General features: G+C 30.2%; 1 protein-coding gene across 2 annotated transcripts in view; it reads left to right on the plus strand.

The window, feature by feature from the left end:
• LOC117175937 (proton-coupled amino acid transporter 1) overlaps positions 1 to 19,644 on the plus strand; it is a 54,516-nt gene that overhangs the window by 24,484 nt on the left and 10,388 nt on the right. For both annotated transcript variants that reach the window (XM_033365797.1, XM_033365798.1), the window contains exons 4-7: positions 3,751 to 3,901; positions 13,772 to 13,902; positions 14,789 to 14,873; positions 14,969 to 15,241. In XM_033365797.1, coding sequence (XP_033221688.1) covers positions 3,751 to 3,901; positions 13,772 to 13,902; positions 14,789 to 14,873; positions 14,969 to 15,241 — 640 coding nt within the window. The remainder of the gene's footprint in view (positions 1 to 3,750; positions 3,902 to 13,771; positions 13,903 to 14,788; positions 14,874 to 14,968; positions 15,242 to 19,644) is intronic.

A 19,644-nucleotide genomic window follows, 5' to 3' on the forward strand; every position in this document is an offset into this window, starting at 1 on the left:
ATATTGATTTTTTGGAATCTTTTATAATATCTTAAAATATTTTTGAATTTAGTTTAAATTTTGTTTAATAACATAAAATATTCAATAATAACTTGTAATATTTCTAAAATCTGAAATCTTATTACATATATTATTATGAGCGTAGCAATATTCTTTATAGAATGCTTCACAGAAGTTTGCAGACGGCCGTGCACAGCTATCGGTTATATTTCAAATTTTTTTAATACGTCCAGCCAGGTTAACCGAGAGGGTTTAGGCTTTAGGAATTACGAATGTGAAACTTATAGGGTCCGAACCCCAAGGCGAATAAAAATTTTCATAGCGTGCAATTATAAACAGTATAGTGATTGTATTATATTTATTAAACTATACCCATCGTATCCTCTACTATAAGATTAGTTCTATAAAATTTAATGGATATTTTTTTCCCGTGTCATTGCCATAGTTGGCCCGATTTTGGCAATGGATAGTGTACCAATAGTCGGCTAACATAGTCGGACCAAAGTTATAATTTCGCCGTTGGGCTGACTTCTAGTAGTCATGGTTAGGCCAACCATGGTAGCCAATGGTTGACAAACAGAGTTGGGCGATAGTTATCATTTCGGTATGTTGGCCAATGCCTGTTTGGCAAAGTTAGCCCAACTCCGAGAAAGTTGGCCCGACTATGGCCCAATGGAAAATTCGCACATGGGTAATGGATTACTTATTTAGAATAAGAAAAGTATTCTTCTTAAACTTCATCAAACTTTGCTTTTGTGGAGTGGGATGAAATATATATACTTTGTGATTAACAAAAATTAGCTTCATATAGAAAATAAGAGATAGTAAGTTAGGCATAGCAAAATATAATTTTAAGAAAATTATAATCATATAACCGAAAATATTCTGTTCATAATTATTAGATATACAACCACATATAATGAAAGGATTTTTCCGAATATTATAATGTATTTTCCAATAGCTTAAAAATTATTCACAAATAATACTAAAAGAAAACGGAATCAATGCGAATTCAAAACAACTCTTAAATTAACTACATCCTTAGTTAAAAATATAATAGGAACTTGAACATTCGGAAAAATGTTTCGTTGAATCTAGGTATAAAATTTGTATTAAACTAACTAAAGAATTAGGAATTATTGGGATAAAAATAAGTATGATTGAGTCATCTGAACTATTTCTTTAATCAAATTTGGAAAATTTCGTCATAAGTTTGGTTATTTGATTCAACCTAATTTTGTACAGTTAAAATCCCATTTAGTTCAAACAACCAAATGTTTCATTGAAGTGAATAGATTTTTTTTAATTAATTAAACGAGCCAATCATACATTTTAGTTGATTAGACAAAAGCATTTGGTTAATAAAAATGTTGATATCTTGGCCAAGCTTTTTTTCAAATCAACTATACAGCAAGTCAACCAAACAAACAATAATTTTATTATATAAAAAATATGCCCGCTGCGCGGGCACATTTTCATTGCACGCAGGGCGCGCAGCGCTTCGCGCCAGGTTTGAGCGCGGGTGTACGCTCTCGCGCTTCGCGCTCGTTTTCGTACGTTGAATGTGTACACTTTAAGTAAATTTTTTCAAATATTGTAAATGCTATAACTTAAATCGAAAACTGTGATTTAAACTTCTGAAGAATTACAGCCATAAATTATAACTGCTCTTTTTCTATTTGATTTTAAAGAAGTTTCTCAAAGCACCTACGGCTTCGACGATTACATTCTCATTACGAAACTTGCGCTTCACACTCGATAGTTCTTGTCCACTTGAAAGACTTTATCGACATAATTTGTAAATCTTGTTAAAATCGACTATAAAAATAACGTTTTAAACTTATGGATCTCTTAAAAAATCAAAATTGCATATTTTTGAATGTGATCCAACTTTTGAAACTTTTGTCTAATCAAAAAATTTCATAATAATAGTTTAGAAAAACGTATATTTTACATCTAGTAGAAATTTTAATTGATATTTCTGAACCTAGTAAAAAAATGTTTTTCCTTTTTTTATAAAATTTTAAAAATGTTGGAAGGCATAGAACTTTTTGATGTTTTGTCGAATTTAAAAATGTCATTAGGATAATTTGCAATTCTTTTTGACACGCATCAGAAAATTTGAAAACAGTTTCTAAAACTCATAAAAAATTTTTATTCAAATTTTGAAAATGCTCAAGTTTTTTGAATGTTTGTCTGATCGTAAAATGTATCTGATATAGTTTCTAAATATATTTGATATCTAGTGATGAATTGAAATTTTTTAATCTATTAGAAAAAAAAAATTTTTTATTTCTCTGAACATTTTCGAAATTTTCAAAAGTATATAAATTTTCTAATTTTCATCAAAATAAAAAATTGTATTTGGATAATTTGCAAGTCTTCTACCCATCTATAAGAAACTTTGACACAAAATTTTTAATTTGAAAAAAATTGTTTCCAAATTTTGAAAATGCTCTAAATTTTTTTAATTTGTTTGCAAATATCTGCTTAACAATATTGGCCTTCATTTTGGGAACTATGAGAAGTGCATCAAAGGCTGACTTGATTGGATAAATCCTTCAAAAGTTAGCGTGGCTACAACATTCAGGTAACCATACATACAGACATACAGATATACAGACAGACAGATAGATTGGCTGACTGACAGACACCGATAAAATGTTATGATTTTTGGATTCTGTGAGTGCGGAAAAGTAAAGATCCGTTAAAAACCAGAGATGAAAATTTGGACGATTATATTACACTCTCATGAGTGAGAATGTAAAAATGGTTACACACATATTTAATTTTATGAAATAATAATTTACAATCAAATTATTATAATTTTAAAAATTGTTTCAGATTTTTTACAGATTCTGCTTTCTACACGGAGAAAAATGTATGTTTAAATCCAGATATTAAAAGGGTAAGATTGTACAGCCTAACATGAAGTTATTCATGCCGAACATCTACGACTTTATTTGACGGTTATATATTTTTTATATAGCAATTATGAAATATTACAATTTTGGAACATTTATAAAGAATGAAAATTAGCTATCTTTAACTGAAATTAGATAACGAATTCTTTCTGTCTACATGACGAAACACGGTTCTAAAATTTGAGGTCTTATTGTCTTGAATACACTTGACAAAATATTTGTAAATTTTATATGAAATTTGAGTTCAAGTAACCTAAAATATTAGAAAATTTTAATGTTAATTACAGATCATTGGTTCTCAGCTTACTTACCCCGTTTTTATTTTTTATTTGTTATTAGAAATATTAAAAATAATCTCAACTTGACTGAATGTATCATCTGATCGTCATTTTATACCATTTACATAGTCTCCTTTCACGTACAAGTATTCAAGTTTAGTTTTAAATTCATAAGTGAACTATCAATTAATTCATTAAATGATCAGAAATAAGTAAACTCCTAAAATATTTACAGCCGTTATTTGAAATAACCATACATGTAATATTTCGGATATTTCAGTTGAAAATTTTAGGTGTTATAGAGTAACATCTCTCTCTCTGTCTCTCTCTCTCTCTCTCTCTCTCTCTCTCTCTCTCTTGGGTATCTACAGATATTAACTTTGTACATCTAGGATAAATTGCTGTCATATGGTTGAACATAAAATTTGTTAAACCTGAACATCAAGGTGCTACGTTTAAACATCCATTTTTCTCCGCGTGCCCTAAATGCGTCTATAAACCCTAGAAAAAATTTGAAAATAAGAGTAAATAAATCTTTTTTCGTCTAGGTACGTGGAGACGTTAATGCATCTCTTCAAAGGTAACGTCGGATCAGGAATCTTTGCACTGGGCGATGCGTTCAAAAATGCTGGATTATTGCTTGCACCACCACTCACAATCTTTCTGGGAGTCATCTGCGTTCACGCGCAACATATTCTTGTACGTAGACTGCCTCGTAATGCATCGCACCCGTTCATCTTAACAATTGCAACTTCGGGTGGCGTTATGCCAATAATCTCCAGAAGTAGGTACTAGACAGTACTATAAAATAAAATTAACAATCTCCGCTCACTGGGCCCTGGGTTAAGTCCTTACTAAATGGGTACGGTAGGGTTACTCAATTGGCCATAATTTCATTTTAACTAATATTACTTTCATCAACATTAAACAGTATCTTCTTTATTTCTTCATCTCGAATAAGCACTGTCACCATAGAAAGTGACATTTCTAAGAAATCTAAATTGAACAAATTCATAGAACACAAAAAGCTGACTAACAATATATTGGCGTATTGACCAACCAATAATCCATACATGACCTACGTCCTATCATATCGCGACTCGTAAAAAAACATCAATTAATACCTGGTGAATTTCACGTAGTAATAATATTTGCATTGTGCAACTTTTCAAATTTACCTTTTGAGTTAGATTTCGAATTCGCAGCATATTAAATATTAATTTCATATTTAAATACTGTCATTGAGGCGAAATATTTTAAAAACCTATATCTTCTATTAATGCCATGCCATACTAGGGCGGTTATTTTTTTTTAAGTCTAGTTTTGCTCGAATGCGCAAAATAATGATCTTCAAATTTGAGGAAAGTTGGGTAAATTTGGTAAAATTAACCCCTGTCCCAAACAAGGTGCAGGGTGTCTAACCGATAGATAATTTTAAATATCCGGTCATTTCCCGATTTTCTCACGGTCAATTCTTAATCTTTTCTATTCAATTTAAAAAAAGTTCAAAAGATTTAAATGATTTCAAACACGATTTTAAAATATTTCATGAGATATCGAAACGTCTAAAAAGATTTAAAAGTTTTCTGATTTGGAACAGGGAATTTCAGTCAATTCTGAGTTGGCACATCGGATCACTTTTGTCATAAATTTTACAATTCTGATTTGGAACACATAATTTCGTAAAAGAATAATAGTTCTGAATTTGAACAGTTTTTTTTTTAATTCTCTTCTTCTAAATCAGAATATAAATTATTTTTAAAAATGCACTGTTTTAGGTCAAATAATTAATGCTTTACGGAAATTTACTGTTCTAAGGTCAAATTACAATTATTTATAAAAATCGCTCGTTCCAAAGTGAAAATTATAATTCTTGACAGAAATTCCCTGTTTTCAAAAGTCAAAATTATAATTATTTACGGAAATTTCCTGTTGCAAGACTGAATTAAATTTATTGCCTTAATTTTCCTTTTCCAACGCAGAATTGTAATATAATTATAATATAATTTATATAAAACAAAATTTTTCATTATATCTAAATCAGAAATATAGTAGCTTCCTTTTTCTAAAAATTGAGAGAGGGGAGTTTAAACTTGTGGCACATTTTCACTTGCACAAAAAAAGGATTTTTAAATTCAAGCAAATTCTGATTTTGATCAAGAAATTTACCAAATCTGATGAGAAATGGGGATTGCTTTTGTTAATTTCCTTTCTATAAATCAGAATTAAAATTATTTTCCAAAATTTTACGTTCTAAGTGAAAAATTACCTGTTCCATGTCAAATTGCAATTATTTACGAAATACCATGTTCCAAAGTAAATATTACAATTCTTTGTGGGAAGTTTTTTTTTTTTATATTTCACTCATGTATATTCGCCGAACAAACTCACTATTATAATTCCTTTACAAAAAATCCCTGTACCAATACGGTAAATTCAAGAGATATTATTTATCTAAACTTGGATAAAAACGTTGCAAATAATTATCCGACGACTAATGATTTTTATCCGCCTAGTGATAAAAATTATCTGCCTTCGGAGAATTGTAGTTTTTAATTGTTTGCAGCGTGTTTATCAAACTTCAAATAAATTTATTGAAAATTTATAATTAGATTTACTCGCAACAAACCTGTTCCATTTCGAAAATTCCCATTTTTAAGTCAAATTATAATTCTTTGCGGAATATTCCTGTCCTAAAGAAAAAATTATAATTCTTAACGAAATTTGCTGTTCGAAAATGAACCTAAAATTAAACTTTTATTGCTTCACAAAATTCTCTGTTCAAAATTATAATTCATTACGCTAATCCCCTCTCTCATTTTTCAAAAGTATGCGCTGAGAAATTTTTGGTCGTAAAACTTGATTTCAAAATATGTATTCCTACCATGAGAAAATTCCAATTTAGGATATAGAGGGAGTATTGCAAAAAATACTATTGCGAATATTAATTGTAAAGTTCGTAAGGGCCAATTTCACCAACTCTGATTAAATCCATGATTAACTAATCATGATTATTTTTTAATCAATGATTAAATCAGCGTTAACCAGCGATGCGTTCTACCAAGCATTTTCAACCTCTGGTTAGCTAATCATATACTTTATTCGTAACCAGGTCTAGTTTCTAAGTCTCTCTGTTGTAACGGCAACTTTGATTGGTTAGAATGAAATTCTTCATGAACACTCGGTGCTATATTAGCATATGATGAGATTCCCAAAGTTTGAGGTTACGAGTGTTTTCAGTGGCAAGTGTAATATAAGAGAAGTGGCAATTGTGTCTGAATATTCGTGGCCTTCTCTGAACGTGGTTAAGCATTTCATCATCATCAGAGGAGGATAAAATATCATTGTAAAACAGAGCCATATTTCCTTCCTGTATACTGCACTCATTGAACTTGCACTTCAATTTCGGGGTTATGTTACTTTAATCACTGATTAAACTCCATACCTAGCCATTATTGGGCGTTTAAGTTAACCCATGATTATCTTCCCCTAATTATGATTAAAAGAATGGTGTAACGCAAAGTATTGATTAAATAAGGTTAATCAATGATTAACGATTTAATCAGAGCTGGTGAAATCGGCCCAAAGTTTAATAGAAAATAATAATCAATGATTAAATCACATTAAACATACAATTAGACATTAATATTATATTCTAAGCTGAAACAAAAAAAATCGTTTAAAAAAACAACGTTGACAGGAATCTAACTCGACACTCCGGAACAGCAGCACGGAGACTTTTTTCTGTTGTGAAATCAATGATAAAATTGAGGAATTTCATCGTCCTTATACACTTTGACTCATGTGACGTAATTCGGCAGTAAATTTCCTACTTTAAATGAGAATTTTTGTAAAGCATTGAAGTATTTTTTATCTCATTGCAACTTCCTACTGAGAATGTTAATTTTTCTAATCTATTTTGCGACTGACGTTATTTAAATTGGTAGTTAATGTGATTGCGCTTTTATTACTTCTTTTTTAAATATCTGTTTTTGCTGACTTCAATTTGCTATCGAAAAAATTAGTCTCTCCAACTCTAAATTGCAAATATTAAGTTTCGAATACTTTTATAATTGACATGGAAAAAATATTTCTTCGTATTGCTGTGGCAGCAATACTATTTTTTCGACTACTACCTTGTAGCCTGCCATCGAACTCTGGTAAAAATAAAAATTACAATACCAAATTTTACAACCAATCGTTTCTGCGTATATTTCGTTACTGAAATTCCCCATTCCAAGTGAGAATTCTGATTTTTTCACGAATTCCGAGTTCCAAATCTGAATTAGAGTAATAAAATATCTTTAACTACTTTAAAATTGCATGTCAGTACATTCGAAAGAGAAATCCCGGTCAGTGAATCACATTTCCAATAACTTCGCGGTTTTTCGGTGTTAACATTCCCGGCAATTTCCTGGCTTTCACGTTCAGAGAATAAGAATTACCCTTAATTTCCAATATTATAAAATAAAAACCCTCTTGTGAGTCCGTATAAGGGTTATTTCGGCCTTGTAAGAGTGTTTACAAATTTTACAATATTAAGAAATAACAGTTACATAAAAAAGTAAAGGTAGCATGGCCAATGAACCACACAACCATATCTATATGTTTTTGGGATCACTGCATCCGAATCTGACGTCAGATATGCTCCATTATGTCAGGCTTTTAAGAAAATTAGCCTATCTTGAGTGGGGACAGGTTTCGGCTGCGCGCGCACGAATTTCAGAAAACATTAGCAGAGTTTAAGTTTTTTTTTAATGAAAGCTAATAAAATTTCGCATCGAACTACAATGGCTTGTTTTTAAATTTTTGTTTATGTAATAACAAAAATTAAAGAAAAAAATCGTGTCTTTTTTTAACTATAACGGTTTTTTAAAAATGCTTTGATTCAATCAAAAATACCTAGAAAACTGAAAGCAACTATCCAAAAAAGATTTCCAATAGCAATGAAAATGTTTAAAAATGTATTGAAGTTATTATAAATAAATAAGTGAATGCGAAGGGTTTCATGGGGATTGGCGGCGATTCGTCACTTGTTTCGCACTTAAATTTGAACAATTTATGGACAAAAAGAGTTTTCTAGTTAAATTAATAAAATTTAATAAATTAATTTGTTATTTAAAAGCAAGTTTTATAAAGAAATATCCATATCAGGTATTTTTGATGGAATAAATAAAGTTTTTTCTAAGGAATAGATCACATATTATTTGGAAATAAAACCTAAGTATAACATTTGGCCATTGAATAAAAATTAATAATTTATTAAATTACCTTAATTAACAAATACACTATTTGGGTACTTCTTCAGGTACAAACTTGATTTATTCGATTCAATGAACTGTGAATAATTAACTTCTAAATTTTAATGATCATTTTGATAACAGTAAACAATTTTTTATTGTAAACAACAATTGTTTAAACATATTTTTATCATTTAATATATTTATAAATAAAATACCGCTTTTTCAAAGAATTAACAGCCAGTTATTTAGCAATGATTTTTTGCTATGAAGCTATAACATTTATTGATTGCTTAACCAAACATATTTAACAAATGCATTACAATATATTATAATAGATTTTCACTTTAAGTTAATAAAAAAAAGTGTATCGTTATCGAACTATCAAAAGCAGTTTAAAAAAGTTTTATTAACAGTTGATTACACACAAGAAAACAAGCTTAACTTCTGCAAAAATTGCCAAATAATGCATTTGATCATTAAGTTTGATTAAAGAATTATCAAATGTGATCAATTCATAGCAAAAATCATTTCTAAATAACTAGTTCTCAATTCCGAGAAAAAGTGGCTTTTAATTTATAAATGCATAAAATGATACAAATTTGTATAAACAATTAGTTACTTACAGTTAATTGCATCGAAAAATCCAGTTTATATCTCCAAAAATAGCCAAATAGTGAATTTGTTAATTAAGGTAGTTTAAATAATTATCAACTTTTTGTTTGGTAAAATAACCAATTATTTATTAGCTCTTATTAATTCAATTAAAATACTCTTTTTATCCATAAATTATTCAAATTTTTTGCGATGCAAGTGCCCAATCGTCGCCAATCCCCACGAAACAATTTTCATTCACTTATTTGTTTATAACAAATTCAATTAATCTTTTAACATTTGAATTGCTATTGGACATCTTTTCTTGATAGTTGCTTTTAGTTTTCTAGGTATTTTTTTATTAAATCAAAGCAATTTTACAAACCGGTATAGTACAAAAGTAAATTTGTTTTCATTTTTGTTATTACATAAATTTAAAAAAATTTACAAATCGGTTATGACAAATCGATGCGAAATTTTATTGGCTTTTATTTTTAAAGAAAGTTTAAAGCGGACAATAATTGTCTACGGAAAATCAATTTTTCCACGGACGTTTATTTTGTCCCAATGTGCGCCTGGGTCATAAAAAGTGTTAGACAAAGCAAATAATTTTTCCAATATAAAAACCCTAAAAAAGATTCAATCTTTAATTTGAGCCCTACTAGAAGTTTCTAGACTGTCAAATTCGCACTCTATATTGTTTTTAAAAAATGACCAAAAAGGCTCATTTTATCAGAAACCTGATGCGATAGAGCAAATCTCATACTAGATTCGGATTCAGCGACCACAAAAACATTCCATTTCAAACCAGACAGGGTCCTACACTTGAAATCGCAGAATTTTTCGGGGACGAAATATGTTGATTTTTAGAGGAAATTGAACCTCTAAAGCTTTTGATCTAATTGAGATATTTATTGTTTTTTAAATTTATTAAATCGATTTTTTCGAAAAAACCTAACTTTAAATTTTCGGCCAATTTTTATTTTTTGGACGTGTACTTTGATAATGAAGATTTCTTATAAGTTTCATGCTTGCTAAATAATTTTTCGTACCCAAGCAGGAAAAAAGAATCCATTGAAAAGACGACTCTGTGAATTGTATATCTGTCATTTGTAGATTCAGAAAGTTAAAACAGAATCGGTTTGTGACTAAGTCAATCGGTAATTTTCTCAAGCAGCTTCGAATCTGCCATGTGCTGCAATGACCATTTCAAGCAAGGTTATATTGAATCGGTTTCCATCTTTTTGAACGAGACCGACTTTTTTGGGGTTAAGCTGCCATATTTTACACAATTTTTTTAATTTACAAATTATCGAAAGATTAAAAGAAATCATGCGCAGGTCTACTAGATTCCATTTGCTATTTCAGTTATTACTCTTTAAGGGGATATAAGTTTAAAAAATATAACGACTAAAAGTCTTCAAAAAATAAATCGATGACAGATACGCAATTCAAAAGTCTTCGAAACTCATTCAACAGAAATGAATGGATTTTTGTTTCCTGGGCACCCAGGAAATAAGAATCCATTGAAAAGACGACTCTGTGAATTGCGTATCTGTCATTTGCAGATTCAGAAAGTTAAAACAAAATTGGTTTGCGACTATGTGAATCGGTCATTTTCTCAAGCAGCTTCGAATCTGCCATGTACTGCAATGACCATTTCAAGCAAGGTTAGATTGAATCGGTTTCCTTCTATTTGAATGAGACCGACTTTTTTGGGGTTAAGCTTCCATATTTCACACGATTTTTTACATTTATAAATTACCGAAAGATTAAAAGAAATCATGCGCAGGTCAAGGGGACGGTGGGGCGCGACGGAACAGGCGGGTAAAATAGAACGCTACTATATCGGGAAAAATGTTCACACTTCAAGTTTGATATTAATTTATTAAATAAAAATAAGTATAATGAGTTGAGGTAAGTGCAAACAGAATTGATATTTTATGTCAATTGTATCAGAAAGTAAGTGCAAATTTTTAGTACTTCAGAACTCAGGAATGGTGTGATTTTCGTGAGAAAATAATGTACTAATAATGTTCTTATCCCATTTTCCCTTACAATAATTTCAAAAAATGATGTTTAAATTTTCTTTTCTTGGCATTAGATTTAATTATAAATTATTTATAAAAGTAAATTACGGATTTCAAATGAAATTGTCATTGGGGGCGAGATGCAACAAGCTGAATGGGGCGGAATGGAACACCGGAATATCCGCGAATTTAACCTGTCGCAGTCACTGTCAGTCACTGTCAATGTAGCCTGTCGCCGGTTGGGACAGTTGCGAGATATTTGTGACAAATAAAAAGTGATAAAGTACATGATTTAAGTTATTAAAATGCGAAATTATAAAAGGAAGATTGTTAGTAGGTTATTTCCTGCATAAAATACGTATTTTAATATATCTCTTCCAGTTGGTGTTTCATGGCATACATTTTGATTTGTCGCTTACTTTTTTTTAATTTTCAAAAAATGTTACAAATTAAAATTGATATTCCAATTGTTCCATACCGCCCCACCATGCGTTCTATTTTACCCACCGCGTGTTCCATATCGCCCCAACCAACATACAGTACTTAATACTTAATTTCTGAAAAATGATTTCGCTCTATTTAGAAAAACACATGTGCAACTTGTAAATCATAGATTGAAGAAAATTTTAATTAATATTTGTTCCTGCAAGTTCTTACAGGTTACAACTTTATTAGCCTCAAAGATTTTGTGGACCGTCTCGCCCCACCATCCCCTATAAGTTATTCAACAAATTTATAACGACTAAAAGTCTTTAAAAAACAATTTGGCGGCAATTTTGGAATTTTAGTGACAGATACGCAATTCAAAAGCCTTCGAAACCCATTCAACAGAAGTGAATGGATTTTTGTTTCCTGGGCAGAAGAATTCTTTCTTCTTACTACCGAATGTTCTGCTTTTTCTTGGAAACAATTACACATACAAAAAAATGTTAATATAAAAGTTTGAACGTCGAACAAAGTTCGGTAAAAAATGTCTTTTGTTCTTCTGCGATATTTTTCGTAGTTTGAGAGAAAAATTCAAAAATTACATTTTGAAGAAAAAAAAATTATCCCGGTCTCAAAAATGGTTTAACCCGCATGAGTTTGTTAAAATGCCTTTCTTTTACTCGTAGATTATTTTCGAAAATATTAAGAAGAAAAAAAAGGGGGGGTTTTAAGAAAATCTTTATTATTTTCTTCAAATTTTGAATACGTGAAAAATATCTTTTCTGGAAAACCCCATCTTTTTATTCTTCTGATATATTTGAAAAGCTTCTACTAATAGCGTCTTATCAGTACTATGCGGACTAAACCATTTTTAAAGCCAAGACCATTTTTTTCTAATAACGTAATTTTTAAATTTTCCTTTTAAGCTATGACAAATATTGCAAAAAAACAATAGACATTTTTCATAGAACTTTTTTAGACGTGCAAACTTTCATCTTAACATTTTTTTATATCTATCAATGTTTCCAAGAAAACAACAGAAGACTCGATTGAAAGAAAAAAGAATTCTCCTAACTACAAAAGTTATTTAACAAGCAACAAACTTACAAAATATCTTCATGATCAAAGTACAAGATAAAAAAAAAATTGGCAGAAAATTTAAAGGTGGGTTTTTTGAGAAAATCGATTTTATAAATTTAAAAACTAATAAATATCTCAATTAGATCAACAGTTATAGAGTTTTAAGGAAAAAAATATTTCGTCCCCGAGAGGTTCTGCGATTTCAATTACCTGATTTGAAATGGATTCGGTCTAGGTTGGTCTAGTTCAATGCCATGTCATTTTCATTTACTTGTGTGCCTGTGTTATGATTGACTCTTATTTCCTGAAGTGTTACAAGTGTACATGTTTCTACATGTACAAAGAACTTGCCTTTTTCTCACCTTAAATAATTAAATCCATGAGAAACGTACGGTATTAGCGGGACACGGGTTAATATTAACCGATTTTAATCAAATTTGAATGAGATGACATTTTTGGGCATTGGGATGAAAGTAGGGGGTCGGAGTAAACAAATTTAATTTTTAAAATTAAACTGATTCCTACCTTACCAACATTCATTCACCAATCCCCTATCCACACGAAATAAGATTTAGTGTTGAAAGTTTAGGAAATTAAATAAATGGCATTAATGAAGATTTAGCCGGTTCTGTTTATCATTTTTTTTTAATTCAAAAATAATTTTTGTTAATTATACAAATTTAGGAACAGATAAACCCTCTTTAGTGGCTTTTCTGAAATTTCTAAAACCTTTAATGCGGTATCTCATTTTGTATGGATAGGAGTTTTCGGACAAAAAATTCCAGTAAGTTAGGAATCGAATAAGTACTACATGACTTTAAGCCATGATCCACTTAAGCTTGAGTTCCTTGAGGCAAATTAAACAAACCGTTGAAATTTGAAAATTGAAAAAAAGGCATATAAGCCTGCTGTGTTTGGCACGTTAGAGTTTGCGGTTTTTAAAACTATAATGTTATAATAATATTATAATGTTAATTTCTCCTCCATAAATGTTATTGTATTGATTACCTTAATTCTTTATTGGGCAGGTCACTGAGGCCCTGTTCTCAATTAAACTATAAATAAAAATTAATCAAATTGTACTTTTTTTAAACAAAATACAAAGTCAGACTGTCGTATAATAACACGCTATTTTATTTATTTTTAAAATAAATTGGCTTAATATATCTTTAGATCTTCTGATTTATTTATATTTTCAGTTGAGGTGCAATGATGAAGTTAAAAGAAGAGTGGGAGATTGCCTTCAAACGAAACCCGGCTTCGCTGGGACAGTGGAACTATGTTTTGCAACAGGCCCTATACCATTAAGGAAATATTCAGTATTCATGAGGTTAGAATAAATTGAATTACACATCAGCATATTTGCATAAAGTTACAAGAGTTAAAATGATAAAGCGCTATGATAATGTGCCGAATTTTTCCACTCAATTTGGAGTCCTAATATTTTGATGAAACCCGTACTAAAACTAACTAAAATGTTCAGCATTAAACAACTACTAATCTTGTTAAGTTTGTTATTATAAGAACAGTAAACACTCTGAATTCAGGATAGATTTTGTATGCGATCGAAAGAAAGTTGTTCGAGTGCAAATCTGTTGATAAATTATTATAAACATGTAAACAAAATTAAATTCTATTCCATGAAAAAAGTGACAAAATTATAGAATTTAAAAAAAAATAGAGACCTTGTAGTGTTTTTTTATTTTTACTACGCAATACCAAGTTTTTTATAACGAAGGTTTCTATTTGTTTGAGGTTCAAACTATTTAATTATTTAATGAAAAATTCCGAGAAGATTTAAATTTTAACAATTATTTAAAAATTTGAGGCTATTGTTAAAATTGATAAAATTGTTTTACCCTTGATCTCATAACTAATGATCTACGTCCTCAATAAAAAATTCTGTTACAAGTTCGTCTCAACGGTGAATGAGACAAACGCATTTTAGTCTCATGCATTGTGTTATTTTTTTATTCACTCCACAATGGTGTATGAGTAACCAATTTCTCCAAACTTTGTGGAAAAATAATGGGTTTTATTACACATATGATCCAATAAACTTCATGTTTTTCTTGGCTAAATATAATTTTAAATTTATATCATATTAAATTGAATTATTCCAATTTCATTGAATCCCAGGAGAAAATCTTCGACTCGTCTATGCATTTTTTCTAACAAATTCGCCTTTACTTTACGATTATTTTGTATCTTTGCAGAAAATTAGTTAATGTCTTTCTATGTGTTACGCAACTCGGATTTTGCTGTGTCTATTTTGTCTTTATTTCAACAAATATGAAGCAGGTGAGAAAGTAGCCAGATTTTTTAAGTTAAATATTTTTCTTTTTTGAGTATCGTGTTTTTTTTTTCATTGACAGGCTGAATAAATTTTTTTGCAGGTGCTGGATGTCTACGGTTGGGAGATGAGTGTTCAACTGCATATGGCTATTGTTCTAGTGCCAATAGTTCTGAGCACTTGGATTCGAAATTTAAAATACCTGGTGCCAATCTCGTCGATAGCAAACTTTTTGGTTCTTGCTGGTTACATGGCTACTATGTATATTATGTCCCACAATCTCCCACCAATCAGTGAAAGAAGATATGTAGCAGACTGGAAAAACATTCCTCTGTTTTTTGGCACTGTTATTTACTCTTTCGAAGGAATAACTTTGGTAAGTTATAATTATAATTTTCCAAATTTCTAATTTTCCATGAAAGATCAGTCTTAGTTCTTCAGAATTTAATTCAAGACAGAATTGTTACGTTTTATTTGCAAATTCAGTTTGTTCAACAACTTCATTCTAAAGACATATATTTGCATCACTATTAAGTTACCAAGCACACTGATGCAATACTTCTGTACAAAATATTTATTACAAAGTTAATATTACCTAAAATTCGATTTAAACCAGCAGGAACCGTTTTCCCTTATTTTTTAAAAGGACATCTACAGATTTTTACACAATTTATAGTTTAAATACTAACCACACATTATTATTATTTTAGACATTCATCGGAGCTAAAAGAATACTTGTTGTCGGGAGGTCTACTCTCTAATTTTTTCATGTAGTCCGGTCAGTTTGGGTGTGAATATCTCGGAGAAAAAAAATGGTACAAAAAAACTGTATATTCTATGCCATTGTATCTTTATTTTTTCGCCGACTGCATGCTTAATGGTTATTGTGCAAAAATGTGGTGACGAGCTGTCATCATTTATTTGCCGAAACGCACCGAAATAATGCACGTCGAGAACATAGGTCAACTTTGAGAAGCTCCTGTATCGTCAAATTTGCCTAGAAAATTTCGATTTTTTTTTTTATTTATTCTTCAAAGCCTTAAACACGTCTATCTTTTTCAAAAATTAAATATTTTCATAAGCGTGGCTATAAAGTAGTTTCCAAGAAAAAAAATTATCTTCAATACCCCTACCGCAACGAGCCAAAGCTGTTAATGTTTGCAAAAGGATAAGAATTAACACCATATAAAAACGTTCGATTAATAATGAAAAAGTGAGGATACTTGTTTCATTGAAGCGTAGCGGTACATTCAAAGAAGCAGGCGGGCTTTGAAACACAGTAGCACGCAGCTTCTGGTTCCTCAGTTCAGGGCTGTATAGCGCGCACATAATACATCTGCACTTTGCATTGTTCTTAATAATTATATTTTTATGGAGGGGATTTTTTTTCTTTTATACTTAGTAAATGATTAATTATTAACCTTTTCGAACTCGAACATTGTTCGCTATACACGCGTACTGCTAGCCGGATGGTCCGATTTATTTGATTCCTAAACTAGGCCCACGGCCATTTATGGAGTGCTCCTCTCACTGTTTCATGAATAATATAATAATAAATTAAAGGGGCATGCTTTGCTCTTTATACCTGCCGATAAACATAATATGAGATGGGACAGGATTTGTGAACTCTTTTCCTTCTTCAATATAAGAATACTATTCTTCGTACGCTTCATTTGTTACTGGTACTATTAAAAATACTACTTCCTCGTAACGCCTTTAGGTTTGGTTTAAATTTCTTCGTCAGTGCCTCATCCTAATTATTAAGTAGTAACTAGTAAATAGGTCATGTATATTGAAACTTTCATTTAAATATCAAATAATTTTATTTACCATTATCTTTTCGAGTGATCTTTTATCAGGATCGTTGAAATTCTTTAAATAAATAGTATTTAATAAATATTTAATGATAATTAATCATAATAACAATAATTAAAGTGTAAAATGTTTCATGTTGTATTAATTATGAAATTTTTATAATTATAAATTTATTAAATCATTATTATTGTTATAATTATTAAAACAATACATATCTAATAATTAATTATGTATTATTAAAGCAATAGAGTAATTTATTAAAAATTAATAAGTACTACTTAATAATTAGTCCATAATTATTAACAAAAATTACATTGCTAATCATTATTTTTAACTGAAATAAGACACTAAGTCACTACTTATTGAAAATTAAAGGAATAATAATTGATCATTAATTCCAATTGATGCAATAATATTAATTATATGAATAGCTCAATAGAATCCAAATACTAACACAGTTTTAATACCAATATCTAGAATCTAAACTGAAATATTAATCATTAACAATGGAATATGACAGAGACATCTGTAGAAATGCAATAAGATTACGATAAGAATGTGGCAATTTGGGAATCTGACGATCTTTCAGCTTTAACAAAGGAGCAGGTCAAGTTCGAAACGAGTACCTATTAAATTGCTGCTGCACTGTCAATCTAAACCATGCTGAGTATTAAATATTTAGAAAACTTTGCAAGAAATGCATAGCCCTACAAATTATTATTGATTTTTATTACAAAAAATATTTATTTTCTATTTTCACGTATCCTAAAATATTTTTCAATCTAATTTCAAAAATTCAAAAATGCCTTTTTTTAAATTATTTCTTATTATTTTATTGCGTATTAATATGTGTAATTTTAGTTTCATATTATCCAGATAGTTGAAAACATGTGCACTTAGAGTGCGCCCAGAGTAGAATCGACCCTGCTTTCAAAACCCCGCAGAGTGGCAAACGAAAGAGGCGACACTATCGCTTACACAAAGGAGCTATTGTATTTTACATAAAATATGCCAGCATTTAAAATACTTATTATTTCTATTAAACATTGTTTTTTTTTGCAATCTATTTATATGGTGTTAATACTTATCATATTGCAAACATTAACAGGTTTGGCTCGTTGCGGTAGGTGCAATAGTATTGAAGATAATTTTTTTTCTTGTCAACAACTTTATAGCCACGTTTATGAAAATATTAAATTTCTGTAAAAGGTAAAAGTTGTCAAGGCTTTGAAGAATAAATAAAAAAATCGAAATTTTCTACTCAAATTAGACAATATAGGAGCTTGTCAAAATTGACCTATGATCTTGAAGCGCATTATTTCGGTGCTTTTCGGCGAATAAAGGATGACAGTTCCTCACTACATTTTTACACAATACTCACTGAGCATGCAATCGACGCAAACATAAAGACACATTCGCATAGCATTTACTGTTTTTTTGTGCCACTTTTTTTCTTTGAGATTTTCACGCCCAAACTGACCGGACTACATGAAAAAATTAGAGAGTAGTCATTTTGATGAAACTTGGTGACTTTATTGTTGGATGAGTGAAGTTCATGGTTAAAATGGTTTTCTAAAGTTTTTAAAATGCAGAGCTATACATGATTTGTGATTTGGAGACCCGAATTTGTTGAAAAACGCATATCCTAAAAATTCAAAAATCTAAAAATAATTTTTGATTTAACTTCCGCTCAAAAGCATATTTTTATTTTTTACATTCTCATCAGAGAAGGTATTAGATCTGTGCAAAATTTGCCCCCCCCCCCCCCCCCCCCCCCTCACCCAGTTTTTTCCTAAGGTCCACGTTTTGACACCCCCTGAATCCGAAAAAACAGGTTTTTATGAATGTGTCCGTCTGTTTCCACAATAACTTTTGAAAAAATATTCTATTAGATTGGCCTTTAGTACACTCGTTTAGTGTCCTAAACTAAATTCAGGTCCGTTAGACAGCCAGATTGGATAAAAATTCAAAAAGTGGGCACATTTTGAATATTTTCGAGACCACTTTTTTCAAAATTAAAAAATTCTTTTTACGGTTATTCATAGTATTAAAAAAGTCGAACAATTTATCCTAATGACTTTTTTCATAAAACCAAAAATGACCAGGGCTATGGAATTTACAAAATTTCAAAAAACACATGAAAATGAACCTTTGAAGCCAAACATCGGACGATATGAAAAAAAGGCAAAAGAAAAATTTTGATTTTTAAATGCCCGACAAGATTATCATAACATAAACTCGAGTGCGAAGCACGAGACACGTGATGAGTTGTGTTCGTTAAGGCCGAAGGAGCTTTAACAAAAGAGAATTCACAATCACCAAATTACTGTTGTCGATGCTTTTACCTTTATTTATAAAAAGGCTGTGCACAAAGATCGGGCGCGTAGCTCGAGGTATATACATTATCGAGCGCGAAGCGTGAGATAAAGATATTATTGTGCGCGAAGCGCGAGAACCAACAGTTGCGCGCCCTAGGCACGCTCAAACTTCCGAGCGACTTCCGTCGATTAAAAAAAAATAGCTTTGAATTCGATCTCGGGTGTTTCCACTTTGATTGTAATTACACCTTGATGGTGCTCATTTGATGAGCACTTTGCTTCCTCATTAAAATTAATCAGCAAATGTTTCCTTTATCATAGAGGAAATCCAAATAACAAAATACAAATTGGTCAATTAAAACGTCTCGAATCAAGGAGTCTTTTCTATTCTTGTATGAACTTTGAATTATGCTAATAAAAAAACTTTTTCTGTTTAAACCATATTTATCAAATTATTTAAATTTCCAATACTTCCGTAATCTTCAAGGCAATGTATTTATATTATAGCTCAATATATATTTGTTTTGAAGAAAGGAATCTTCACCTTTCTTGCATCAATCGATTCGTCTCAAATCAACAAATGTATTTTTTTTACCATCAACTTTAAATTATATGAGTGACAAAATTTTTAGTATAAATATCGATT

The sequence above is a fragment of the Belonocnema kinseyi genome, chromosome 7, assembly GCF_010883055.1.
Source record: "Belonocnema kinseyi isolate 2016_QV_RU_SX_M_011 chromosome 7, B_treatae_v1, whole genome shotgun sequence".
NCBI lineage: Eukaryota > Metazoa > Arthropoda > Insecta > Hymenoptera > Cynipidae > Belonocnema > Belonocnema kinseyi.